This window comes from Lagenorhynchus albirostris, chromosome 4, assembly GCF_949774975.1.
Source record: "Lagenorhynchus albirostris chromosome 4, mLagAlb1.1, whole genome shotgun sequence".
In the NCBI taxonomy this organism is placed as follows: Eukaryota; Metazoa; Chordata; class Mammalia; order Artiodactyla; family Delphinidae; genus Lagenorhynchus; species Lagenorhynchus albirostris.
In genome coordinates, this window is record NC_083098.1 from 112,328,260 (window position 1) to 112,346,826 (window position 18,567).

Genomic DNA, 18,567 nt, shown 5'->3' on the forward strand with positions numbered 1-18,567 from the left:
AAGAGGAGTGATTTGTTGTTTGGGTTGAATAAGACTCAAATTAACATGGCTGACAAAAAAAAAAAATAAGACTGCACATGCTAAGGGATCATTGTTGGAGGAGGAATTATGATATGTTCTCTCCACGTTGTATCAATGCAGACATATAGTTTACATGACACAGGCCCATACTCCATGGAAAACTTTCCCCTGCATTCAATGCATAGAAAGAGTACCAGACAGTGTGGGAATCAGAAGTCCCAGGCCCCATGCTCAGCTCTATCTCTGACTTCCTGTGTGACAAAGGGAGACACTCTCCTCTTCTCTGAGCCTTGATACCCTCATCTATAAAGCAAGGGCACTCTAAGGCATCAGTTCATTTTATCGCTCTGCCCCCAGATCTGCCAACTGAAATTTCCCCTGTGCTAGTGAGTATCTTCTTCACAAAATACAAATGTCCCTAGAAACTATCAGTCATTCATCACATAGTATGAAATAGTTAAACAAGATGACTTTCCTAATAACAGGACGGTAAAGCCACCTGTACTGAATGCATTGGAATGATTGTTCTGATGGAGGGAGGAGGGTTATGGTTATGAAGCAAGGGAAACTGTGGAATGAGAAACTGAGACTCAAAGAGAATATGTCTCTGTAGGTCCCATCACTAGCTAGTGACAGATCCGGTACTGGTATTCCAGTCTGTGTCATTCCAAGTTGCTGTCCACTACCCTGCAAACCAACACTTGGAGAAACTCTTCATGATACAAGAAATACAAATATAAAGCTGAGAAAAGATGTCACCTTATCTATAAGGTGACATTTATGGTCCTACTATTTACAATAGCCAGGACATGGAAGCCACTTAAATGTCCATCAACAGAGGAATGGATAAAGAAGATGTGGTACATATATACAATGGAATATTACTCAGCCATAAAAAGGAATGAAATTGGGTCATCTGTAGAGACCTGGATGGACCTAGTGAGTGTCATACAGAGTGAAGTAACTCAGAAAGAGAAAAGCAAATATCGTATAATAACGCATTTATGTGGAATCTAGAAAAATGGTAGAGATGATCTTATTTGCAAAGCAGAAATAGAGACACATATGTAGAGAACAAATGTACGGATACCAAGGGGGAAAGGGGGAAGTGGGAGGAATTGGGAGATTGGAATTGACACATATACACTATTGATACTATGTATAAAATAGACAACTGAGCATACTGTATAGCACAGGGAACTCTACCTAATGCACAGTGGTGACCTAAATGGGAGGGAAGTCCAAAAGGGAGGGGATATCTGTATGTGTATGGAGGATTCATTTTGTTGCAGCGCAGGCCAACACACATTATAAAGCAACCATACTCCAATAAAAAGTAAAAGAAAAATTCATGGTCCTAATAATAATGGCACAGATAAAGCATCTGTATCAAATGGAGTAAGACAGACAGTGCATAATAAATACCAGTCCTTCCAAGGGAAAAATTCCAAGGATGAGGAGTGAGTCTGAAATCTCCCTTCCTTCCCACCCTCCCAACCTCCACCTCCTTCTCAATCCCTGCCTGTGACGTCTCCACTCTCTGACCCACTTTCCTTGCATCCCAGACCCCTAGCAATGCCTGGGCCCTTGACTCCTTCAGCAGCTGATGGCAAAACTCTCGGTGCAGGAGGAATGGGGTGGGGAGGGGAGCTGGGTTAGAATTCAGCTCTCCCGTCTGCTGAATCACTTCCTTCCTGTCCCCCCAAGCAAAAATGAAAAGGATAGTAATATTTTCTTATCCAGCAGGATCTGTACTAGAGACAACCAGATATAGTAAAAATGGGTGCTTGGAGCACCATTAAAAGAAAATTGAGCAACTAACCTATGCATTCATTCAACAAACATTTATTGAGCCCCTAGTGGAAACCAGGCACAGTTCTAGGCACTGGGGATGGGGCTGAAAAAAAAAAGTGTTGGGGGCCATAAGAAGTGGTCAGATCTTGGATATATTCTAACGGTAGAGCTGAGGATTTGCTGACCTGCGGACAGACACACACACACACACACACACACACACACACACACACAGGGTAAGAGAAGGAGGAGGAAGAAGAGAAGAAAGAGAGCATAGAAGTTAAGCTCACTTTGCAGCTTTCTTTGCTCTACTGAATTCCTGCAGGAAGCAGCAAAATCACACCTCAGAATATTGAAAAGGCTGGCAACGGGCCCGGGACACCTCTGAGTATGGAAAGGCAGAGCAGGACTAAATACAGGAGGACTGAAATCTGTACAGAAAGCAGCTGGGTGCTGGGGTCACTGCCCCCGGGGCTGCTCAGCCAGGAGACCACCTCCCAGCCCCTGGCTGCCAGTGGGAAGCAGGTCCCAGGCCTGGGACTTCAGGAAGCCATCTGTTCTCACTCCACTTCCCTTCCTTAAGGGAACTTTGGGGAAAATATTCCAAACTTCCTGCGTAATCAAGGGCTGAAGGAAAAAGTACTGCCTGGCCCCTTTGAGGATGGACTTGATTTGATCACTCCTTTCTGGATGTCTTGGTTTAGATGTGTTTGGAGAAGTCAGAAGGAAAGTCAGGTGTTTCCAGGAGGCAGAGTGGGGAGGAAGGAGATGTCAGAGGAGCCGGAAAACTGAGCGGGCCCTTCAGCTGGGTGCTCTGACCGTGAAGTGTGACCGTGCTATGCGCCACCAGGCCCTTGGCCCCTTACTCCGCTGAGAGCACGTGAATTTTCTTTTTAAAATTTTTTAAAACTTATTTATTTTAATTTTGGCTGCATTGGGTCTTTGCTGCTGCACGCGGGCTTTCTCTAGTTGCGGCGAGCAGGGGCTACTCTTCGTTGCGGTATGCGGGCTTCTCATTGTCGTGGCTTCCCTTGTTGCGGAGCACGGGCTCTAGGCACGCGGGCTTCAGTAGTTGTGGCACGCAGGTTCTGTAGCTGTGGCTTGCGGGCTCTAGAGCGCAGGCTCGGTAGTTATTGCGCACGGGCTTAGTTGCTTAGTTGTCCAGCCCTTGGCAAACAGGAGGGCCGCACTGGGAAGGCCTTGGGGGCTCCCTGACTCCTCTAAGACCTGCTGACCTCAGCCTGCTGACTTGGCACTTCTGGGTCTGAGTCGGCAAAAATAAGGTGCTGAAGCTAGTCTGGAGCGTTTGTGCGGAATCACAAAAAGATGCCCACTCCAGGTGGCTGCAGCCCACAGGTCTCTGGGTGAACTTGTAAAAGGCACCACCTCCTCCAGCCAGGCACGGTCTCCCGGCAAGGACTGAGCTGGGGGATTTAACCCCCTTTTGCCTCTGGACCATATACTTTGTTCAGTACACAATGTGAACAACCAGACCGGCAGCCCTGGAAGAGCGAGGAGGTTGTCTGTTCGCCTCCTGCTGCCTGACCACGGACCCGACTACCCCACGCACACCCTCAGCGGGTGTGCTCAGATCCTGCTCTGCTGATCGCACCCAGGATAGCACCGGGGCACAGCAGGCCCTCAGTGTGGACCTGTGTCTCATGAATAAACCGTCAGGAAAAATAGGGAGTTGTCCATTGAGGCCACTAGGACTTAACCCATCAGCTTCTGTCTGCAGTCTTTCCCTTGTGTGTGTGGTAGAGGATATTGACTCTGGGGTCTGGTCTGGTGTGAGGCAAACACCAGGGTGTCCCAGTCCCAGGGATGGAGATGGGGATGGCGGAAGCAACAGCAGCTGGAGGCAGTGAGACCCAGCCCCGCCCCCCTCCAGCCTCACACCTGCTTCCCGTTGCTAAATTACTCTCAGCTGCCAGCAGACAGAGCTGCTAGTCTTGGAGCTGAGCCCTGGAAGGCTTGGGGGCCGTAGGGAGCATTTGGCTGAGATTTTAGCAAAGGGGAGAATTGATGTGCGTTGGGGAGGCATGCAGAGGGATGGGGGAGGGGGTGTGTGAGGGGAGAGCAGGAAGGGGAAGGGGAAGGGCTTGGGAGGAGTAATGGGGGGGGATTAGCTCTGGGCAATAATCCAAGCGGCAGGGCCTCCCTGAGCTGGGCAGTGCAGCAGAGGGGAAAGAGCTTAGGAGCACAGCAGGACTGCGCTGGTTCTGAGATTCCTGTCCCCCACAAACCAAGAAAACTTACGTGGGAGTCGAGGCCTCTCTATGCGTTCTCGTCTGTAAAGGACAAGTGATGATGCTGAGCCCAAGGAGCTGTGAGAACCCCGTGAAGGCAGGTGTGGACCCCTGGCACAGGCAGAGGCAGGAAGCAGCTTCTATCAGATGTTCCTTCCCACTTCCAAGGTTGGGGAGCTGTGCTACCAGGGACACAAGTCACCATTTATCCCCCATTCACTGTATAGAAACCTGCAGGATGATTCCTCTCAGAGCTCAGAGCTGGAGGAAAAGATCTCCAGAGCTGCTTCCTTTTATTGGCAATTCAATGCTGTCAAACCCATGTTATTCCCCTTTTTGCCTTGACTACCAGGAAGCTCAGACCTCATTTTTCCATTCAACTGTCATAGCTGCCCATAGCCTTAGTGCCGGGTATAATTATTCTCTCCTACCATCAGTTATTATCTGACCCTAAGTTTTCACTCTCTGTAATACAGATTCTTTTTATTGTCCCCATGTCTTTTATTTTAAGTCTCTTTAACTCCTTCTTGGAAGTAGGTAGGACATATATAGCATGCCTGGGGGGTGGATTACATGGGTACAGGTGTGAGGACCCGTGTGTCAGGTACTGGGATCTGAGCTCCAATGGAGGAAAAATTGATTTCAGAGTCAGAGCCAGAGAGACTGGGGCTCAAATCCTGGCTCTATCAGTCTGGGCATCTGTGAGCCTCAGTTTTCTCAGCTGTAAAATGGGATAAACCCCCATCCCTCACAGGCTAGTCAGCGAGGAATTTCAGAGACACACTGTGATAAAGCCATGCATGCCCAATGCCTGGGGCGACGATGGCTGTTATTTGGCCAGTGGGGGCACTATATTTTATACAACTCCGGAAATGGGAAGACATGCTGAGCCCTGACTTTAGCAGGTGGCGAATGTAACAGCAACAACAACAATAATAATAGCTTGCACGGTGAGCCAGGCTCCGTGCTCCATACCTCACTGACTTGTCTTCCTAAGATATGAGGTTGTGTCCCCATTTTACAGATGAGAACACCGAGGCCCAGAGGGGGTCCAGTGTCATACGGAAAGGAAATGGCGGGCAGAATTTGAGGCCAGAGCCTGCTTTGTTGCACCCTGTAACTGCTCTCAAGGTCGACAGGCCAGGCAGAGGGGACAGAAGAGGCCGGGCCCCGTGGCCGTGCTTGGTCACCCTGTGGCTAGAGTAGGGGTGGGGGGGATGAAGCTGGAGGGGTTTGTCGGTCAGATCCCTGAGGGGCTGAAGGCCAGTGCCTGGGGCTGGGCTGCATCCTGTAGACTTGAACTCAAAGGGAGGAGGAAGTAGCTCAGGAAATTATTTTCCATGCCTAACAGTAATTTCTGTGTTTTTGAAAACGCTTTTTCTGGATGGCAGGGGATGCTGGCTTTCTACTTGAAGGCATGGTGGCAAGTTGCACTTGAAGATAACATCAACACTGCAAATGGCCAAGAGGCAGGCATTTAGCCTCTCCTTAACCCTTCTGAGATAGACACACTTTGGGAGGTGGGTCTGTTATTTGCATCATTTTTCCAGGGGAGGAAACTGAGGCACAGAGAGGGTAAGCAGCTTGCTCAAGGTCACACAGCCGATGGTGGCAGAGCTGGATGTTAGAGCAGCTGCACAGCGTATACTCTACCACCTGTGTTAGGTTTGTTCATTTTAACAAGGGTCAAATGAAGTGAGAAGGCCTGGCCCAAGCAGTGGAAACGAGCATCCTCATGGATGTTAAACAGGGGCTTTTAGGAAATGGGAGACACCAGCCCAGACCACCTCCTGAAGGCCTGGACACTCTTGAATCCGTGGGAAGGCTTTCCAGGAAGAGGCAGACCAAGGAAGAGGACCAAAGACCCTGGAGGGAACTGCAGCGGTTTGAGCCGGGTGGGGAGGGTCAGCGCAAAGCTGCACAGGGATTGAGCTCCTGTGACTGTTAAGTGTTGAAAAGCCCTGGATGAGCTTGGCTGCATCATCACCCACAGACCCGACACAGCACCATCACTTCCCCCAATCTCTTTACACCTGCCTCTCCTCAGGGAGCCTTTTCGGTCCTAAGCTCTGTCTCCATCTGTACCACCAGCGATCCGCGCCCTCTCCTTACACCCTGGACTTCACCGATTCTTCATCTTCTCATTCTGCTTTTTAACATCACATGCGTCAAGAGGAAACAATGGCAGCATTCCCACAGCTCTCATCACATCCCAGGGCCTCTTTTTAGTGCTTTTACTCACTCACCCCTCACAAACCACCCGAGGCTGTAGGCACCCCCATTGTACAGATTAAAAAACTGAGGCACAGAGAGGAGAGGTGAGGAGAGGAGCCAGAGCCCAAACCCAGGCAGGGCGTGTGTGCTCAGCTCCTGGGCCACCTGCCTCCCAGCATTAAAGGGAAAGAAGGAGGGATGCGCACCTGGGCTGGGAGGGCCATGGGCGAGGTGCTGGTCATGGGGCATCTCCTGTGAGATGCCAGTGAGGTAAGACGAGGTTCTGATGCTGTTATTTCCATTTTCTCAGGAGGAAGCCAAGCCTGCAGGGGCCTTGGCTCAAGGCCCACAGGTGGGGAGCATGGTGGGGCTGGGATGTGAAGGTAGGACTCTGTGTTCAGGGTCCACACCCCATCCACCTGCTCGGGAGAGCCGGCCCGGGTACCAACTGCCACGTGGGACCGTCCGCCCGTGCCTCCTCTGCCCTGGCCCCTGCCAGCCCTCCTCCGGCTTCCTCTGCCCTAGCCAGGCTTCTACATCTGGGGGAAACCCGGGCTGGAGTGTCCACCACTGAGCACAGTGTCTGGCATAAGCGTAGCTCAGAAGCCCTAGGTCCCTTCCTGACTGGCCTCCACCCAGGCCACCACTTCTGCTCTCAGGACAATATCGCCCATCATGGCTCAGCCCAGACGCGACCTTCTCTCCTCCCCCTTGGCCTCCAAATTCCTCAGAGCCTTATCAGCTGTCCGTTCCTGGTGGCCAGATCCCAGCTTCCCTGCACTGAGGTCACTCATGCCCACGCATCACCCTCCTGTCCAGGCGGTCAGTGCCTGCAGGATGGAAACACGGACGGTCCCTCGCTGGGGTCCTGTTCACTGAGCCGTCTCCCCAGTCTGATGTATCCCCTCCTCCTGAGGGCAGGGCCCCATATGTCTAGTTCACCGCTTCAAACCACGCTGGTCCATGGGTGAGGCTCAAAAAATAAATGTTGAATTGAATCAGCACATCCTAGGGTGCATGATGGCAGGGACCCCCAAGCATCGTGAGGGGGAGCGAAAACTGTACAGTCTCAAAGTGGGGCGGGGAGTGGGTGTGGACAGGGCTCTCAAAGTGACAAAGGCTTCTGTGCTCTGACCCAGAAATTCCTCTTCTAGGAATCTGCCCTCAGATGAATTCACACGTGAGTGAAGGGATGTATGTACAAGCATCTTCATGACAGCACCGGTTTTAACAGCAAAAGATCAGAAACAATGCGAACGTCTGTTGAAAGGGAGCTAGTAAAACCCACACAATGGAAAACAGTGCAAGTGTTTAAAAACGGAATGAACAAAATTTATGTTCTGATGGGGAATGATCACCGAGATAAATGAACTGAAAAAACCAGAGCACAGGCATCGAGGTAAAACGGGTGTGTGTGTGTGCAGGTGTGTGACTGCTTAGAATACACAGGGTATCTCTGGAAGGAGTCATAAGGAACTGGGGTCATGTTTGCCTCTGGGAAGGGGAACCGGGAACAGGGCTGGGAAGGAGGCTTGCACCATATAGATTTCTGTGCCTTCTGAATCTTGAAGCATGAAAATGTCTTCCCTACACTAAAGACACATGTAAAATCAAACAGGAAAGTCACGGTGGGATTGCACAAAAAGGCAGCACCTTCCACCGGGGGATTATAGAAGCACATGTGTATCCATCCACCTCTGGTTTCCTACCCCCAACACCACCCCAAGCCTGTGCCTGTGTGTTTGCCCCCGCCCGCAAGGACTCTCTCCCTGGCTGAGCCCTGCTCATCTGTGGGGCCCACCTCAGTCACCACTGACCCCTCCCTGACGCCTCCCTCGCTGGTCAGCCACTGCTTTGTGCCCCTGGACCCTGCATTCTCCCTGCTGTACCCTTCTTATGCCACTAGGTCTCCAGCTATCTGCACATCCGTCCCCGCAGGAGCCTGGAGGTTGGGACCTGGAGTGAGACCCCTGAGACCCAGCCCCCCAGTGCCTCATCTGCCCCGGCAGGTTCTCTGGGAAATTTTTGCTGAACAGACCGCTTTGCTGTAGGAGCAAAATGCCTCCCAGAAGGGCATGGCAGTGAATGGCGGTGAATCGGGCGCAGGGAGAGGCTGCACTGAGCACCTGAACCGCTTGGCCAGGGGTTAAGCCAGCCCTCTCATCCGATTTGCCTAAAAGCCCAGGTGGTTCGCAGCAGCGGGGGCGGGGGGTGCATTTACCTCACTGTGTTCAGGGCTCCTTCTCTGCGTAGCTCGGCCAGGCGCCCCCAAGAAGGCGTCCACTGCTGCTTGCTGACAGCCCCGTGTGACAAATTGTTTTCTGCAGAGGCAGCTGGGCTGGTCCATCTGGCTGATCTCCAGAGGCCTTGGGTCACTCGTGGTGGGAGGGGCGGCCCGAGCCAGCTCCTGCGGGCTGGGTTCCTGCCTGTCCCCACTTGGTCGCCCGAGCAGGTCCTGTCCCCCGCCTGGGAGCATCTGACCAGGCTGGGCCCTGGCCCCATCAGGCCCACCAAGGGGGCAGCAGGGGAACACGGGGCCCCTTCCAAGGATGGGAGTCTTCGGTCGAGGCAAGGAAAATGCCGCAGTCTACCATCCACCATCGCAAACGTGTCACCAGGAGGAATCACAGCACAAAGCAGTGACCTAGCTTGAGGAAATCCAAAGTGCAGCCCCAGGCGGATTCACGGCTCAGGTTAATAATAAGTGGCTCCTGGCTTCAGAACATGATTTATTATGGAATCATTGGGCCACGCTGCAAAGATTGTCGCGGCTTCTTTAATGGATTTTCCCCGGTGGCCTTTCTGCTGAAGCCCAGCATGTGAGCAGAGGCGGAAGGAGAACTCAAGGGACAGAACACGGATGTCTGAACCTGGTGGGAGAATCTGGGGACCAGAAATGGCCTTGACTGCCTCCCGCAGGCTCAGCCCTGTGGCTTAGCTGGCCGCTCACCCCGACGTCAGCCGGTTCATAGCCTGTCTTCAGCGTACTCCCGGTGCTCAAAGCTGATGGCATTGTCCCAGGAAAAAGGGAGGAGAGGGCAGAAGAGGTGAGCGCAAACCGGCATACAGATCAGCTCTGCAGGACGCCGCACAATGGCAGTTATGGGGTGGCGGTGCTGATTCAAACCGTGAAAGTGATGACTGCAGTGGTTTCCAACCTGGGGACTCCTTGGTGTGTGATGGGGCCACAGGGCTCACAGGTTCTGGAGGATGGAGATGGGCATCTTCTGGATTCTTGTTTCCCAGCACCTACCCGAGGTTCCGGAGCTCACATGGCAGTTAAATTAAATGCTTAATGAACAAATGAATGGGTAGATCCATTGGTAACCTAATCCAGGGAACTGTGGACGGACGTGATGACCCATGACAGTCCCGTGGGCTAATGAAGATGGCGGCGGCTTGATGAGCTGATGCTCGCTCATGGATGTGCTTTTCTTATGCCTTGATGCCCCCCACCCCCAGTTTTCCTCAAAATAAATGCATTCATTTCTGTCCTTGGGCTATGGTTAGGTACGTAAGGTGTTAACGTCAGGGGAAGCTGGGTGAGGGTGTGTGGGAACTCTTTGCGCTTTTCATTTCCACATACAAAGCTAAAATACATTAAAATAAAATCAATATGCTTTGCCTACTGCCCCGGGAGCCCTCGGTTTCTTGTCCTGGTCCTTCCTTGTCCTTATGTGACAAGCCCGTCACCAGCCCCTCCTAAGGAGAGAGATGATGTCTCTGATCGGTGAGCCCGGGCACAGGATCTGGGCACCTGTGGCCCAAGCCCCCTTGACTCTTCTTCTACCTCTGGGCCCCACACCTGGGTCAGGGCAGGGTCCTGTTCCCGGAGGAAGTAAGTGGTGCTGGGTAGGGATGAGGCAGTGACTCTTTGCACCTGGTTGGCAAAGGGCTACTCTGCACAGCCCCCCTCTGGTGGTACACCGAAGTTCAGTTTCATCCTCAGAGCCTTTGCCCACGCTGTTCCCTCCTTCCCCACCTCACCCATGTACTGAACACCTTACCTCGTTGGGTCTATGGGCTCTGCTCAGCCATTCCTTCTGGAATGACCTCCCATTCCCCAAAGCCAGGCAGAACTGGCTTCAAAGCCCTTTGTCTCACATCTCACGGCACACTTAACCATGACTGCACGGTCAGTTGTTTACATGTGTGCCTCTGCTGCCCTGTGAGCCCCTGGGGCAGGGGCCAATGTGGACTCACCTCTTTCTCCCTCATATCATATTGCCTGGTGTATATTAGATGTCCACAAATGTCTGTTGAATGAACGGACTTATCAGAAAGTTCTGACTGGTTTTAAGGTTTTAAAATGTGAAAGAGATAATTACTTAAATTGTCTCCTTTGGTAGAAAAAAAATCTTTTAAAACATGGGGAAGGGCCCCAGGCAGGAAAATAACAAAACAGTTCTCTGCAGCTGACAATGTTAGGAGCTATTAGATCAGGGCAGAGTCTCCCAACCCCGGCACTGCTGACATTTGGGCTGGACAATTTTTTGTTCTAGAAGGTTGTCCTGTGCACTGTAGGTGTTTAGCAGCATCCCTGGCCTCTACCCACTAGATGCCAGTGGCAGCTTCCCAGCTGTGACAACAAATAATTTCTCCAGACGTTGTCAAATTTTGCCCTGCGGGATGGGGGGATCGTACCCAGTGGAGAGCCACTGGGCCGGTCACTCGGTAGGTTTTGGAACAGAAAATATTCCCTTTGCCGCCTAGATATTTGCAAAGCTGGACTCCTAAGAATTTGCAAGTCCAGTATTTCTCTTGAGCTCTGACAATCAACACAGATCCCCAAGCCACAGGCAAAGCCACTTGCCACTGAATGAGGGTTTTGATTGCCACCAATTTCTTAAGACGTTCTCTGAAAGTTCTGCTTCAGATATTTACGGAGTCTAGGAAATGGCCCCAGAGAGTAAGTGGTCCTATTCCATTTATAACTCCAACGGTGACTTATTGACCTGGGAAGTGCTGCAGATGCTTTGTCGAAGTTCTTGATGCAAAGCCAGGATCCTTGCGGGGCTCAGGAGCTCGGGGGATGGCAGGAGGTGCTCAGCTTGGAGGTCAGGCCAGGACATTCCACCTTTTTCTTGCAGACGTTGTACAGGGAGCCCTGGTTCCACAGCGATGGAAGCCTGGCACATTCCAGGGTCGGGCATCGGCCCCGAGGGCCAGGGAAGCTGGAGGCAAGAGCACAACGAAATGGTCTCTACTTTCACACGTCCATAAAAGCCCCTTTGGTCCCACAGTTTATCCAAGGAAGAGATGGCAACAATAACAAACATTTATTGAGCACTTTCTGTGCCAAGCTGCTATTACATGTCAGTGAGGCACACGCCATCAGCACTGAGTTATAGACGAGGCAGTGGGGATTGGGGTGGGGAAGGCTCGAAGCCCAGGCCATCTAAAGGCCTGACAAGAGACGATCACTGACGGTATCTCCATAGAGTCATGTCCTCTGTAAATTTTGTTGTTCACGGTGACAAGAGATGATGACCTTTCCATTAAAAGGAAAGCAATATCCACTAGATGCCAACCTCCTACTCCCCTGTTTTTGTTTTTTTTTCCCTCTAAGCTCAACCATAAAATAATTGTGACATATGACAAATCTGGTTACTTCCCTTCAAAAATGACCTCATTTTCCTTCTAGGTCACTAATGCCCTGGTGTCGTTTAGAGTTCGTTTTCACCATAGGAAGCTCGTACCAAAAGCCGGCCCAGAGAGACGGCTTGCAATCTGTTTTTCCTAGGGCAGAGAGCTCTGCTCCCCAATGCCTGTTACAGCTGAACAGAACCAAGGCTGTGGGCAAAATGCAATGCTGGGGCTAAGGACAAGGTGCCTGCATGAGCTTCTAGAGAAAGAGCCCAACAGCCTCCTTCCACCGCCTCACTCTTCATCCAAATCTACCCAACAAGGCCTCCTGTGGACCGGGTACTGTGTAAAGCACTCGAACAAAGACATTTACATGGACTATTCTGTCCTCTGGCTATAAAGAAACAAAATTATCCTGTGGCCTTGAAATTATGTCCAATAAAGGAGGAGATTTTATCCAGCAGCATTCTACAGTGTGGTGAGAACTCTGAAGAAGGTTGAGGAACACTTGAGAAACTTGGAACCATAAGAGTATTAAGATGCTCTTGGGTTCATCCATTCATTCAATTTATGCTCCAACTATTTCCTCAAAAGCTTTGCTATCAGTTTCTGGCCAGTTTCACTGAGTGCAGACATTGGAGGGTTTTTTTCTCACATGGAACTCCAGATTGTAACCTCAAGGGGGGGCAGGAGAGACAACTCTCATCCCCCCAGTGAAGGCCCAGCACGATCTGGACACATAATGACCAGAGCATCAGCTCTAGAGCCAGACTGCCTGTGTTGGAACCCCAACTCTTTAGCTGTGTGACCTGGGGCTGGCTACTTACCCTCTCTGTGCCTCACCTTTTCTCACAGGTGAAGTGGAGTGAATGTCTAGATCTATTTTGTGGGCCTATAGTGAGTACTGGAAAAGCTGATGCATTGCACATAGTAACCATTCAAGAAATAGAAGCAGGGGTTTTCTTTCTCATTGTTGTTCTTATCAACATCATCATTATGATCTCCTAGACTCCTCTCTCCTTTATGCTGCAGCCTCATTTAATTGCTTACCAATCCCCCAATGCTTCAGGAGCATTCACCCCTCTGTCTTTGCAGGTATCATTCCCTTTGCCTAAAATGCCTTCTACCTGCTTGTAATAAGGTAGGTCAAAGATCAAAAGTAAGATGTAATTTTCCTAGAAAAAGATCAAAGCTGGAAAGAAGTTCTCATTACTAGATAATAAGCCTTCAGATAAGTAATTTGAAATGAAAGCCACCAGTTAGGAAAAAAAAGTTTAAGGTCAATCAATAACACCAGCTGTCTTTTATTGAACACCGCCTGTGGCAGGCAGTACAATAATTATGTTATGTGCATGATTTCATTGAATTGTCCCAAAGACCCCGAGAAGTAAATATTAGCTCCATTTGTTAGATTAAAAAAATTAATATGAGCATGAAGGCAAGAGAGAAGCCACAGGAATAAAAGGAAGAAGAAAAACAATAATAATAAGTTGAAATAAAATGCCAAGAATAAGATCAGTTTTCTCCTAAGTAATGGCTGCTTTTCTTTTTCTTTTTTGAGCATCTCTTATTTTCCAGAGACATATTCAACTCTGCTTATCTGATTTTATCCTCACATCAGCAGTAGGCAGCATTATCCCCATTTTACAGATGAGGAGATTTAAGCACAGACAAAGTAAGTAATCCACCCAACATCACACTGAATTACAGCTGAGATTTGAACTCAGGCCTGTCAGACTCCAAATATCATAAGTAAAGTAGGTTTTCTCTGGGAAAACAGAGTGCTTCTCTGGTTCTGACTGATGAGGACATTTTGGACCAAACCTCCAGTAAGAGCATCTAGGAAAGCTGGACAAAATATAGCAAAAGATCTATTTGAAACCATCTGAGAGCTACAAAGACTGTGAGGATTTGTGGGACTAAAATTCAAGATAGGACAGAAGCCAAGAGTAGTTGGCCCAGACTGAAGGCTGTATTTCCCTCCAAGTGAAGGTGAGGCCTGTGTGTGATTGTGATGGCTGAGAGATAGAAAGCTAAGCAGAGATTTTGACAGCCTCATGGAGTGGGAAGTGGCTGGGGAAGGACACTGATAAACATTACAGGTTTTTGCTTGGAACCATGAAAGGCTATGCCCTAAGAGTAAGAGTGAGCAAGAAATAAAACAGATCTCATAAGTACTAAAATTATCTCTGAATCAGTTCTGATGTGCAGAACAAAGGAAGTCCTGTCTGGATGGAGACACTATTAAATTACATCTTCACATTTTCACACATGATGTCTAGCACTCAGTGAAAAATAACAAGACACAGAACACATGATATGACCCAATACACAAAATTTAAAAACAGATAATAAAAAGGGACTAGAAGGGGAAAACAGAGGGGTGCTTTGTGGTCACTTTCTAGTTCTGGACCTGGTGATGGCTTTATGGGCACATACCACTCCATGACAATTCACTGAGCTGTACATTTCCAAGTTGTACCCTTTTCTGTATGTGAGTTATACTTTCAATAAAAACATTTATTTGAGAAATTAAGTGACTGACATCCTCTCACCTTCAAAGAACCCAGTTGAGCTGTCTGTGCTGGCCACTCAGCCTCTGGAATAGGCCAGGACTCTGAATGCAAAGGTCTTTGGAGGACACTGTCCATTTCAGGATTCAGGAGGTATTTCTGAGCTAGAAGAGAATGTTCTCAGTCAAGCTTCAGTTCAGAAGTCTATTCTAAAAATCAACAAGTCAGACTTCCCTGGTGGCGCAGTGATTAAGAATCCGCCTACCAGTGCAGGGGACACGGGTTCAAGCCCTGGTCCGGGAAGATCCCACATGCCCCAGGCAACTAAGCCCATGCACCACAACTACTGAGCCTGTGCTCTAGAGCCTGCAAGCCACAACTACTGAGCCCACGTGCCACAACTACTGAAGCCTGCGTGCCTAGAGCCCGTGATCTGCCACAAAGAGAAGCCACGACAACGAGAAGCCTGAGCACCGCAACAAAGAGTAGCCCCTGCGCACCGCAACTAGAGAAAGCCCACGCGCAGCAACAAAGACCCAACGCAGCCAAAAATGAATAAACAAATGAATAAATTAAGAAACACCCTATATGTCATAAAATAACCTTAAAAAAAATCAACAAGTCTCTGAGCCTTTTCATTGTCTTTCATTCACAGATTCCTTCACCCCACAACAGAGGCCCTCTTGGGTGCATTTGAACTCTGAGTGCCACATTCACAGCCCTCTGATGGTACTGCCACGGTCTTGGGATATCCTAGAAAATTGCCTGCCTGCTTCACTGTCCACTACCAGGCTGTAAGCTCCTTCAGCACGAGGATCACCACCTTTGAAGCTGACTCATTTTTGTAAGCCCTACAACACCTATCAGAGATTTGGCACATGGCAGCCTTCTAGATATGCTGAATGAATAAGTAACTAAATTAATCTAGTATACTTCCTTCTTTTAGAGGTGAGGAACCGAGCCCAGAGAAGGGACGACACTTGCATAAACTAGTGGCAGAAGCAGGACCAGCTAGAATTTATGCGCCTCCAACTGTGAAAACAGATGCCAACTCAGACTTTAGGGATAGAAGACAAAGGTGCAGAAGGGCAGGCCCATCCTGACCAGCTAAAAACTGAAGCCAGGTACCCCTTCTTGTTTGTTGGTGCCCTGCAGTGTGTCAGGCACTAACACGTCTAAAAAAGATCATGTTATCCTCCTTTTAAAGATAGGAGTCTGGGGCTCAGAGAGGTTAATTAACTCATCCAAGATCACACAGCTTTAAGAACAGCATCTAGTAATAAGAATTGCTAAGTGAACAGTTATCAAGAGCAGCTCAGTTGCCTCAAGGTAACTCTATCCATACTTTCTTCACTTTTATATTGAGCACCTGAAAACAAAGTAACCCTAAACAAACCCTTAGGAACCCCCCTCCCCCAGTGCTGATAGTACACTGCACTTGTAAAACAAGGCCCAGGGAAATTCTCTCTGTCCAGATAGCATCTTAATTTTCTTGTTAACAATAAGAATAACCCCACCCATGTTACCATCTAAGTAACCACTGTTGGTATTTTAGTTTATCTTCTAGCCTAAGTTGTCCATCATTCACAGATGTTCACGTACAGTTGTATCATTGTAGTCATCCGATACATTCCATTTTGTATCCTTTTTGAACTTAGTAGGATATCCTAATTCCCATGCTATCCCATGGTCCTTATCAGCACCATTTTAGTGACTAGCACTTCATCCTCAGTGAATATGGGTTAATTAACAATCCTGGAGCTTTTCCCCCCAGTTTTTCACTGTTCTAAATACCCTGGCATGAATATGCCTGTCCATTGAGCTTTTCCACATATAGAATTATTTACTTAGGATAAATTTCTGGGACTGAAACTACAGGGCTGCAGAATTTGCCCACTTGGGCAGTGGCAGTATTTTTCGAATGCGTTCTCCTTAAGTAGTGAAATGAAAAGGCAGAGTCAGTAGGGAAGAGAGTGCAAGATAGTGGGGTCTGGTTTCCTCTAGTCATCTGCACTTGACCATGGGCTTTTCTCCACCCTGGCCCACCTGTCAGATTGTCCTGCCGGTGTGGACTGTGTCTGAGCCTGCAGACTATTCCTAACTGAAAATCACACTGACCTCTGACAACTGTTGTCTTCTCAGACTCGACGTCCAGGTGATGGCTCGTCTGCAAGAAAAGACATCTCAGCAGTTATTCTTCATGACACAGCTGGAAAAGCCTTCTACAGACACCTGGAAAAATCAGCCCCCTCACCGCTGCAGAAAGTGCATTCTATGACCAGATCCACTCCTCCCTGTGTGTGCAAAAATACAGGCAGGACCTCCCTTCTGCCTTCAATCCTCAGAGGGGTCCAGGATTTGCTCCCAGGGATACAGGTGCAAGGAAAAGTTTCCGCTTCCTTTACTCAAATTGAATCTCCAGAGGGAAACTGATGACTGCATTTTAAAAGCTGTTAAAAGGGAGAAAATGAGGGCAGCCGGACGGCAGAGTCTCCAGGAGGAATACTCTCTCTGTGTGGAAGTCCCTTCGACACCTTGTGAGAGCTGATTGCTGAGCTGCACGGGGGACTCCTGACTGAGTCACCCAGGAAACCAGGTCGGGCTGGACCTGAGTCCCTGCACCACCCCCTGGTGGACTAGTCCTCCTGGACCCCACATGCGCACAGGAAGAGGTGAAGCGGCAATGGGAACTCTGCTCTGAGAGCACTTCACTTACATCCCCTAAAACTGTGTGTCTTTGAGTACCATGACCCTTCACACCCCAGTGCCTTTGCTCATGCAGGTCTCCCAGCCTAGAGGGCCTTCCCTCCATCCTTCCAGCTACTAAAACTCTTCTTTTTTTAATCCTGCAAGGCCCATTTTGTGTACTTCCTTCTCCAGGGGTTATATTCCCAAATAAGTCTCCTTCTCTCTGCTCACCGCTGCGTTGCAAGTGAACGCTTTTGTTCACACTTGGGTTGGGAGCTAGTCTTACTAGACACAGCCTTCTCCAAGGTGATACTGAGGTTTCATTGACTTCTGTGTCCACAGAGTAGCCTCACGGGCACTGAACTGCTTTTGGAGCCACTGCATTCAGTACCTGATCAGAGATCTATAGATCCTCCCATAGGCCTGGAGAGGCTTGGAGCCAGGCGGCCTCAGGTTGAATCCTGGCTCTGCTGCTTACGGGCTCCATGGTCTTGGCCGAGTCAGCTGAACTCTCTGAGCCTTGTCCTCTCCATCTGCAGAGTGGAGCCACTAATATGGTACTTGCAGGGTTTTGTCAGAGTGGAATAAGAATGAACATCTGCTAAATGTTCCACATACAGTAGCAGACGGATGAAGACTCACCCTACACACTCCACTCCCCCACCTCTCTCCCCAGGTAAACTTTTGGGGGAATATTCTCAACTTCATAAAAGGTAGGACATCAAGAGAAAATAATTGCCTGGATCCTTGGGGGCCCAGGCTCGGGGTCGTTGATTTAATGAATTAAGGGAGTTTAGGACTCTCAGTCTCACTGCTTCTTTCAAGATGAGATTCCATTTCCAAAGGCCCATATATAGATCTTGTTGACCAATGCCCAGAGGAGAGCAAGATGTTTCCAGGACATGGAAAAAAGAGGAGAAAGCAGGGCAGGAGGAAGTGGAATTAGCAGCCTCCTTGCCAGGTGGCTTGCATCTCTCCGAGGCTGGGGTCTCCCTGACCCTCAGGTGTTAGTACACCAATCCCCTGACCTCCCCCAGTGGAGCAATACTTTGGTTCTGCTTGAAGGGACCCTACATCCTCTGTGAGTGTCTTTATGTGACAGCACTGCGAGGGGAATTTCAGGTAGGATCTTGTTCAACCCTCACAGAGCCTTACAAGAAGTCAGCAACCCCCACCCCTTGCTACCAAGGCCTAAGAGAGCAGGCGGCTTGGGGAGGTGAAGGACGAGCACCGAGTGGCTTGGCACAGAGGACTGTCACAGAGTGGCAGTTCTTCAGGATCTGGGGTGTCTTTATCTGTCAGGTGAAACTTGGTGTCTGAAGAGAGGGCAAGAATCCTCACGTCCCAGGAACTGCAGGGAGTCAGGCAGGGCGAACCCATCCAGGTCTCTGATGGACCTTCCATTTGTTGAGCTGACCCCAGGCTGGACCCTGCAAGCATGGGCAGGAGGGCACCCCTGAACCACTTCCCCCTGGCACCTGGGCATCTGCCTCCAAGGAGGG

The 18,567-nt window shown here is 49.6% G+C and overlaps 2 protein-coding genes across 2 annotated transcripts in view; one reads left to right on the forward strand and one right to left on the reverse strand.

Annotated features, from left to right (window-relative positions):
• Window positions 1-18,567, forward strand: part of EVC (EvC ciliary complex subunit 1) — a 313,725-nt gene that overhangs the window by 217,820 nt on the left and 77,338 nt on the right. The gene's annotated exons all lie outside the window — the stretch shown is intronic.
• C4H4orf50 (chromosome 4 C4orf50 homolog) overlaps window positions 11,207-18,567 on the reverse strand; it is a 49,569-nt gene continuing 42,208 nt past the window's right edge. The window contains exons 10-12 of the mRNA XM_060147058.1: window positions 16,496-16,544; window positions 14,420-14,541; window positions 11,207-11,452 (exon numbers count right to left, since the gene is read on the reverse strand). Coding sequence (XP_060003041.1) covers window positions 11,207-11,452; window positions 14,420-14,541; window positions 16,496-16,544 — 417 coding nt within the window. The remainder of the gene's footprint in view (window positions 11,453-14,419; window positions 14,542-16,495; window positions 16,545-18,567) is intronic.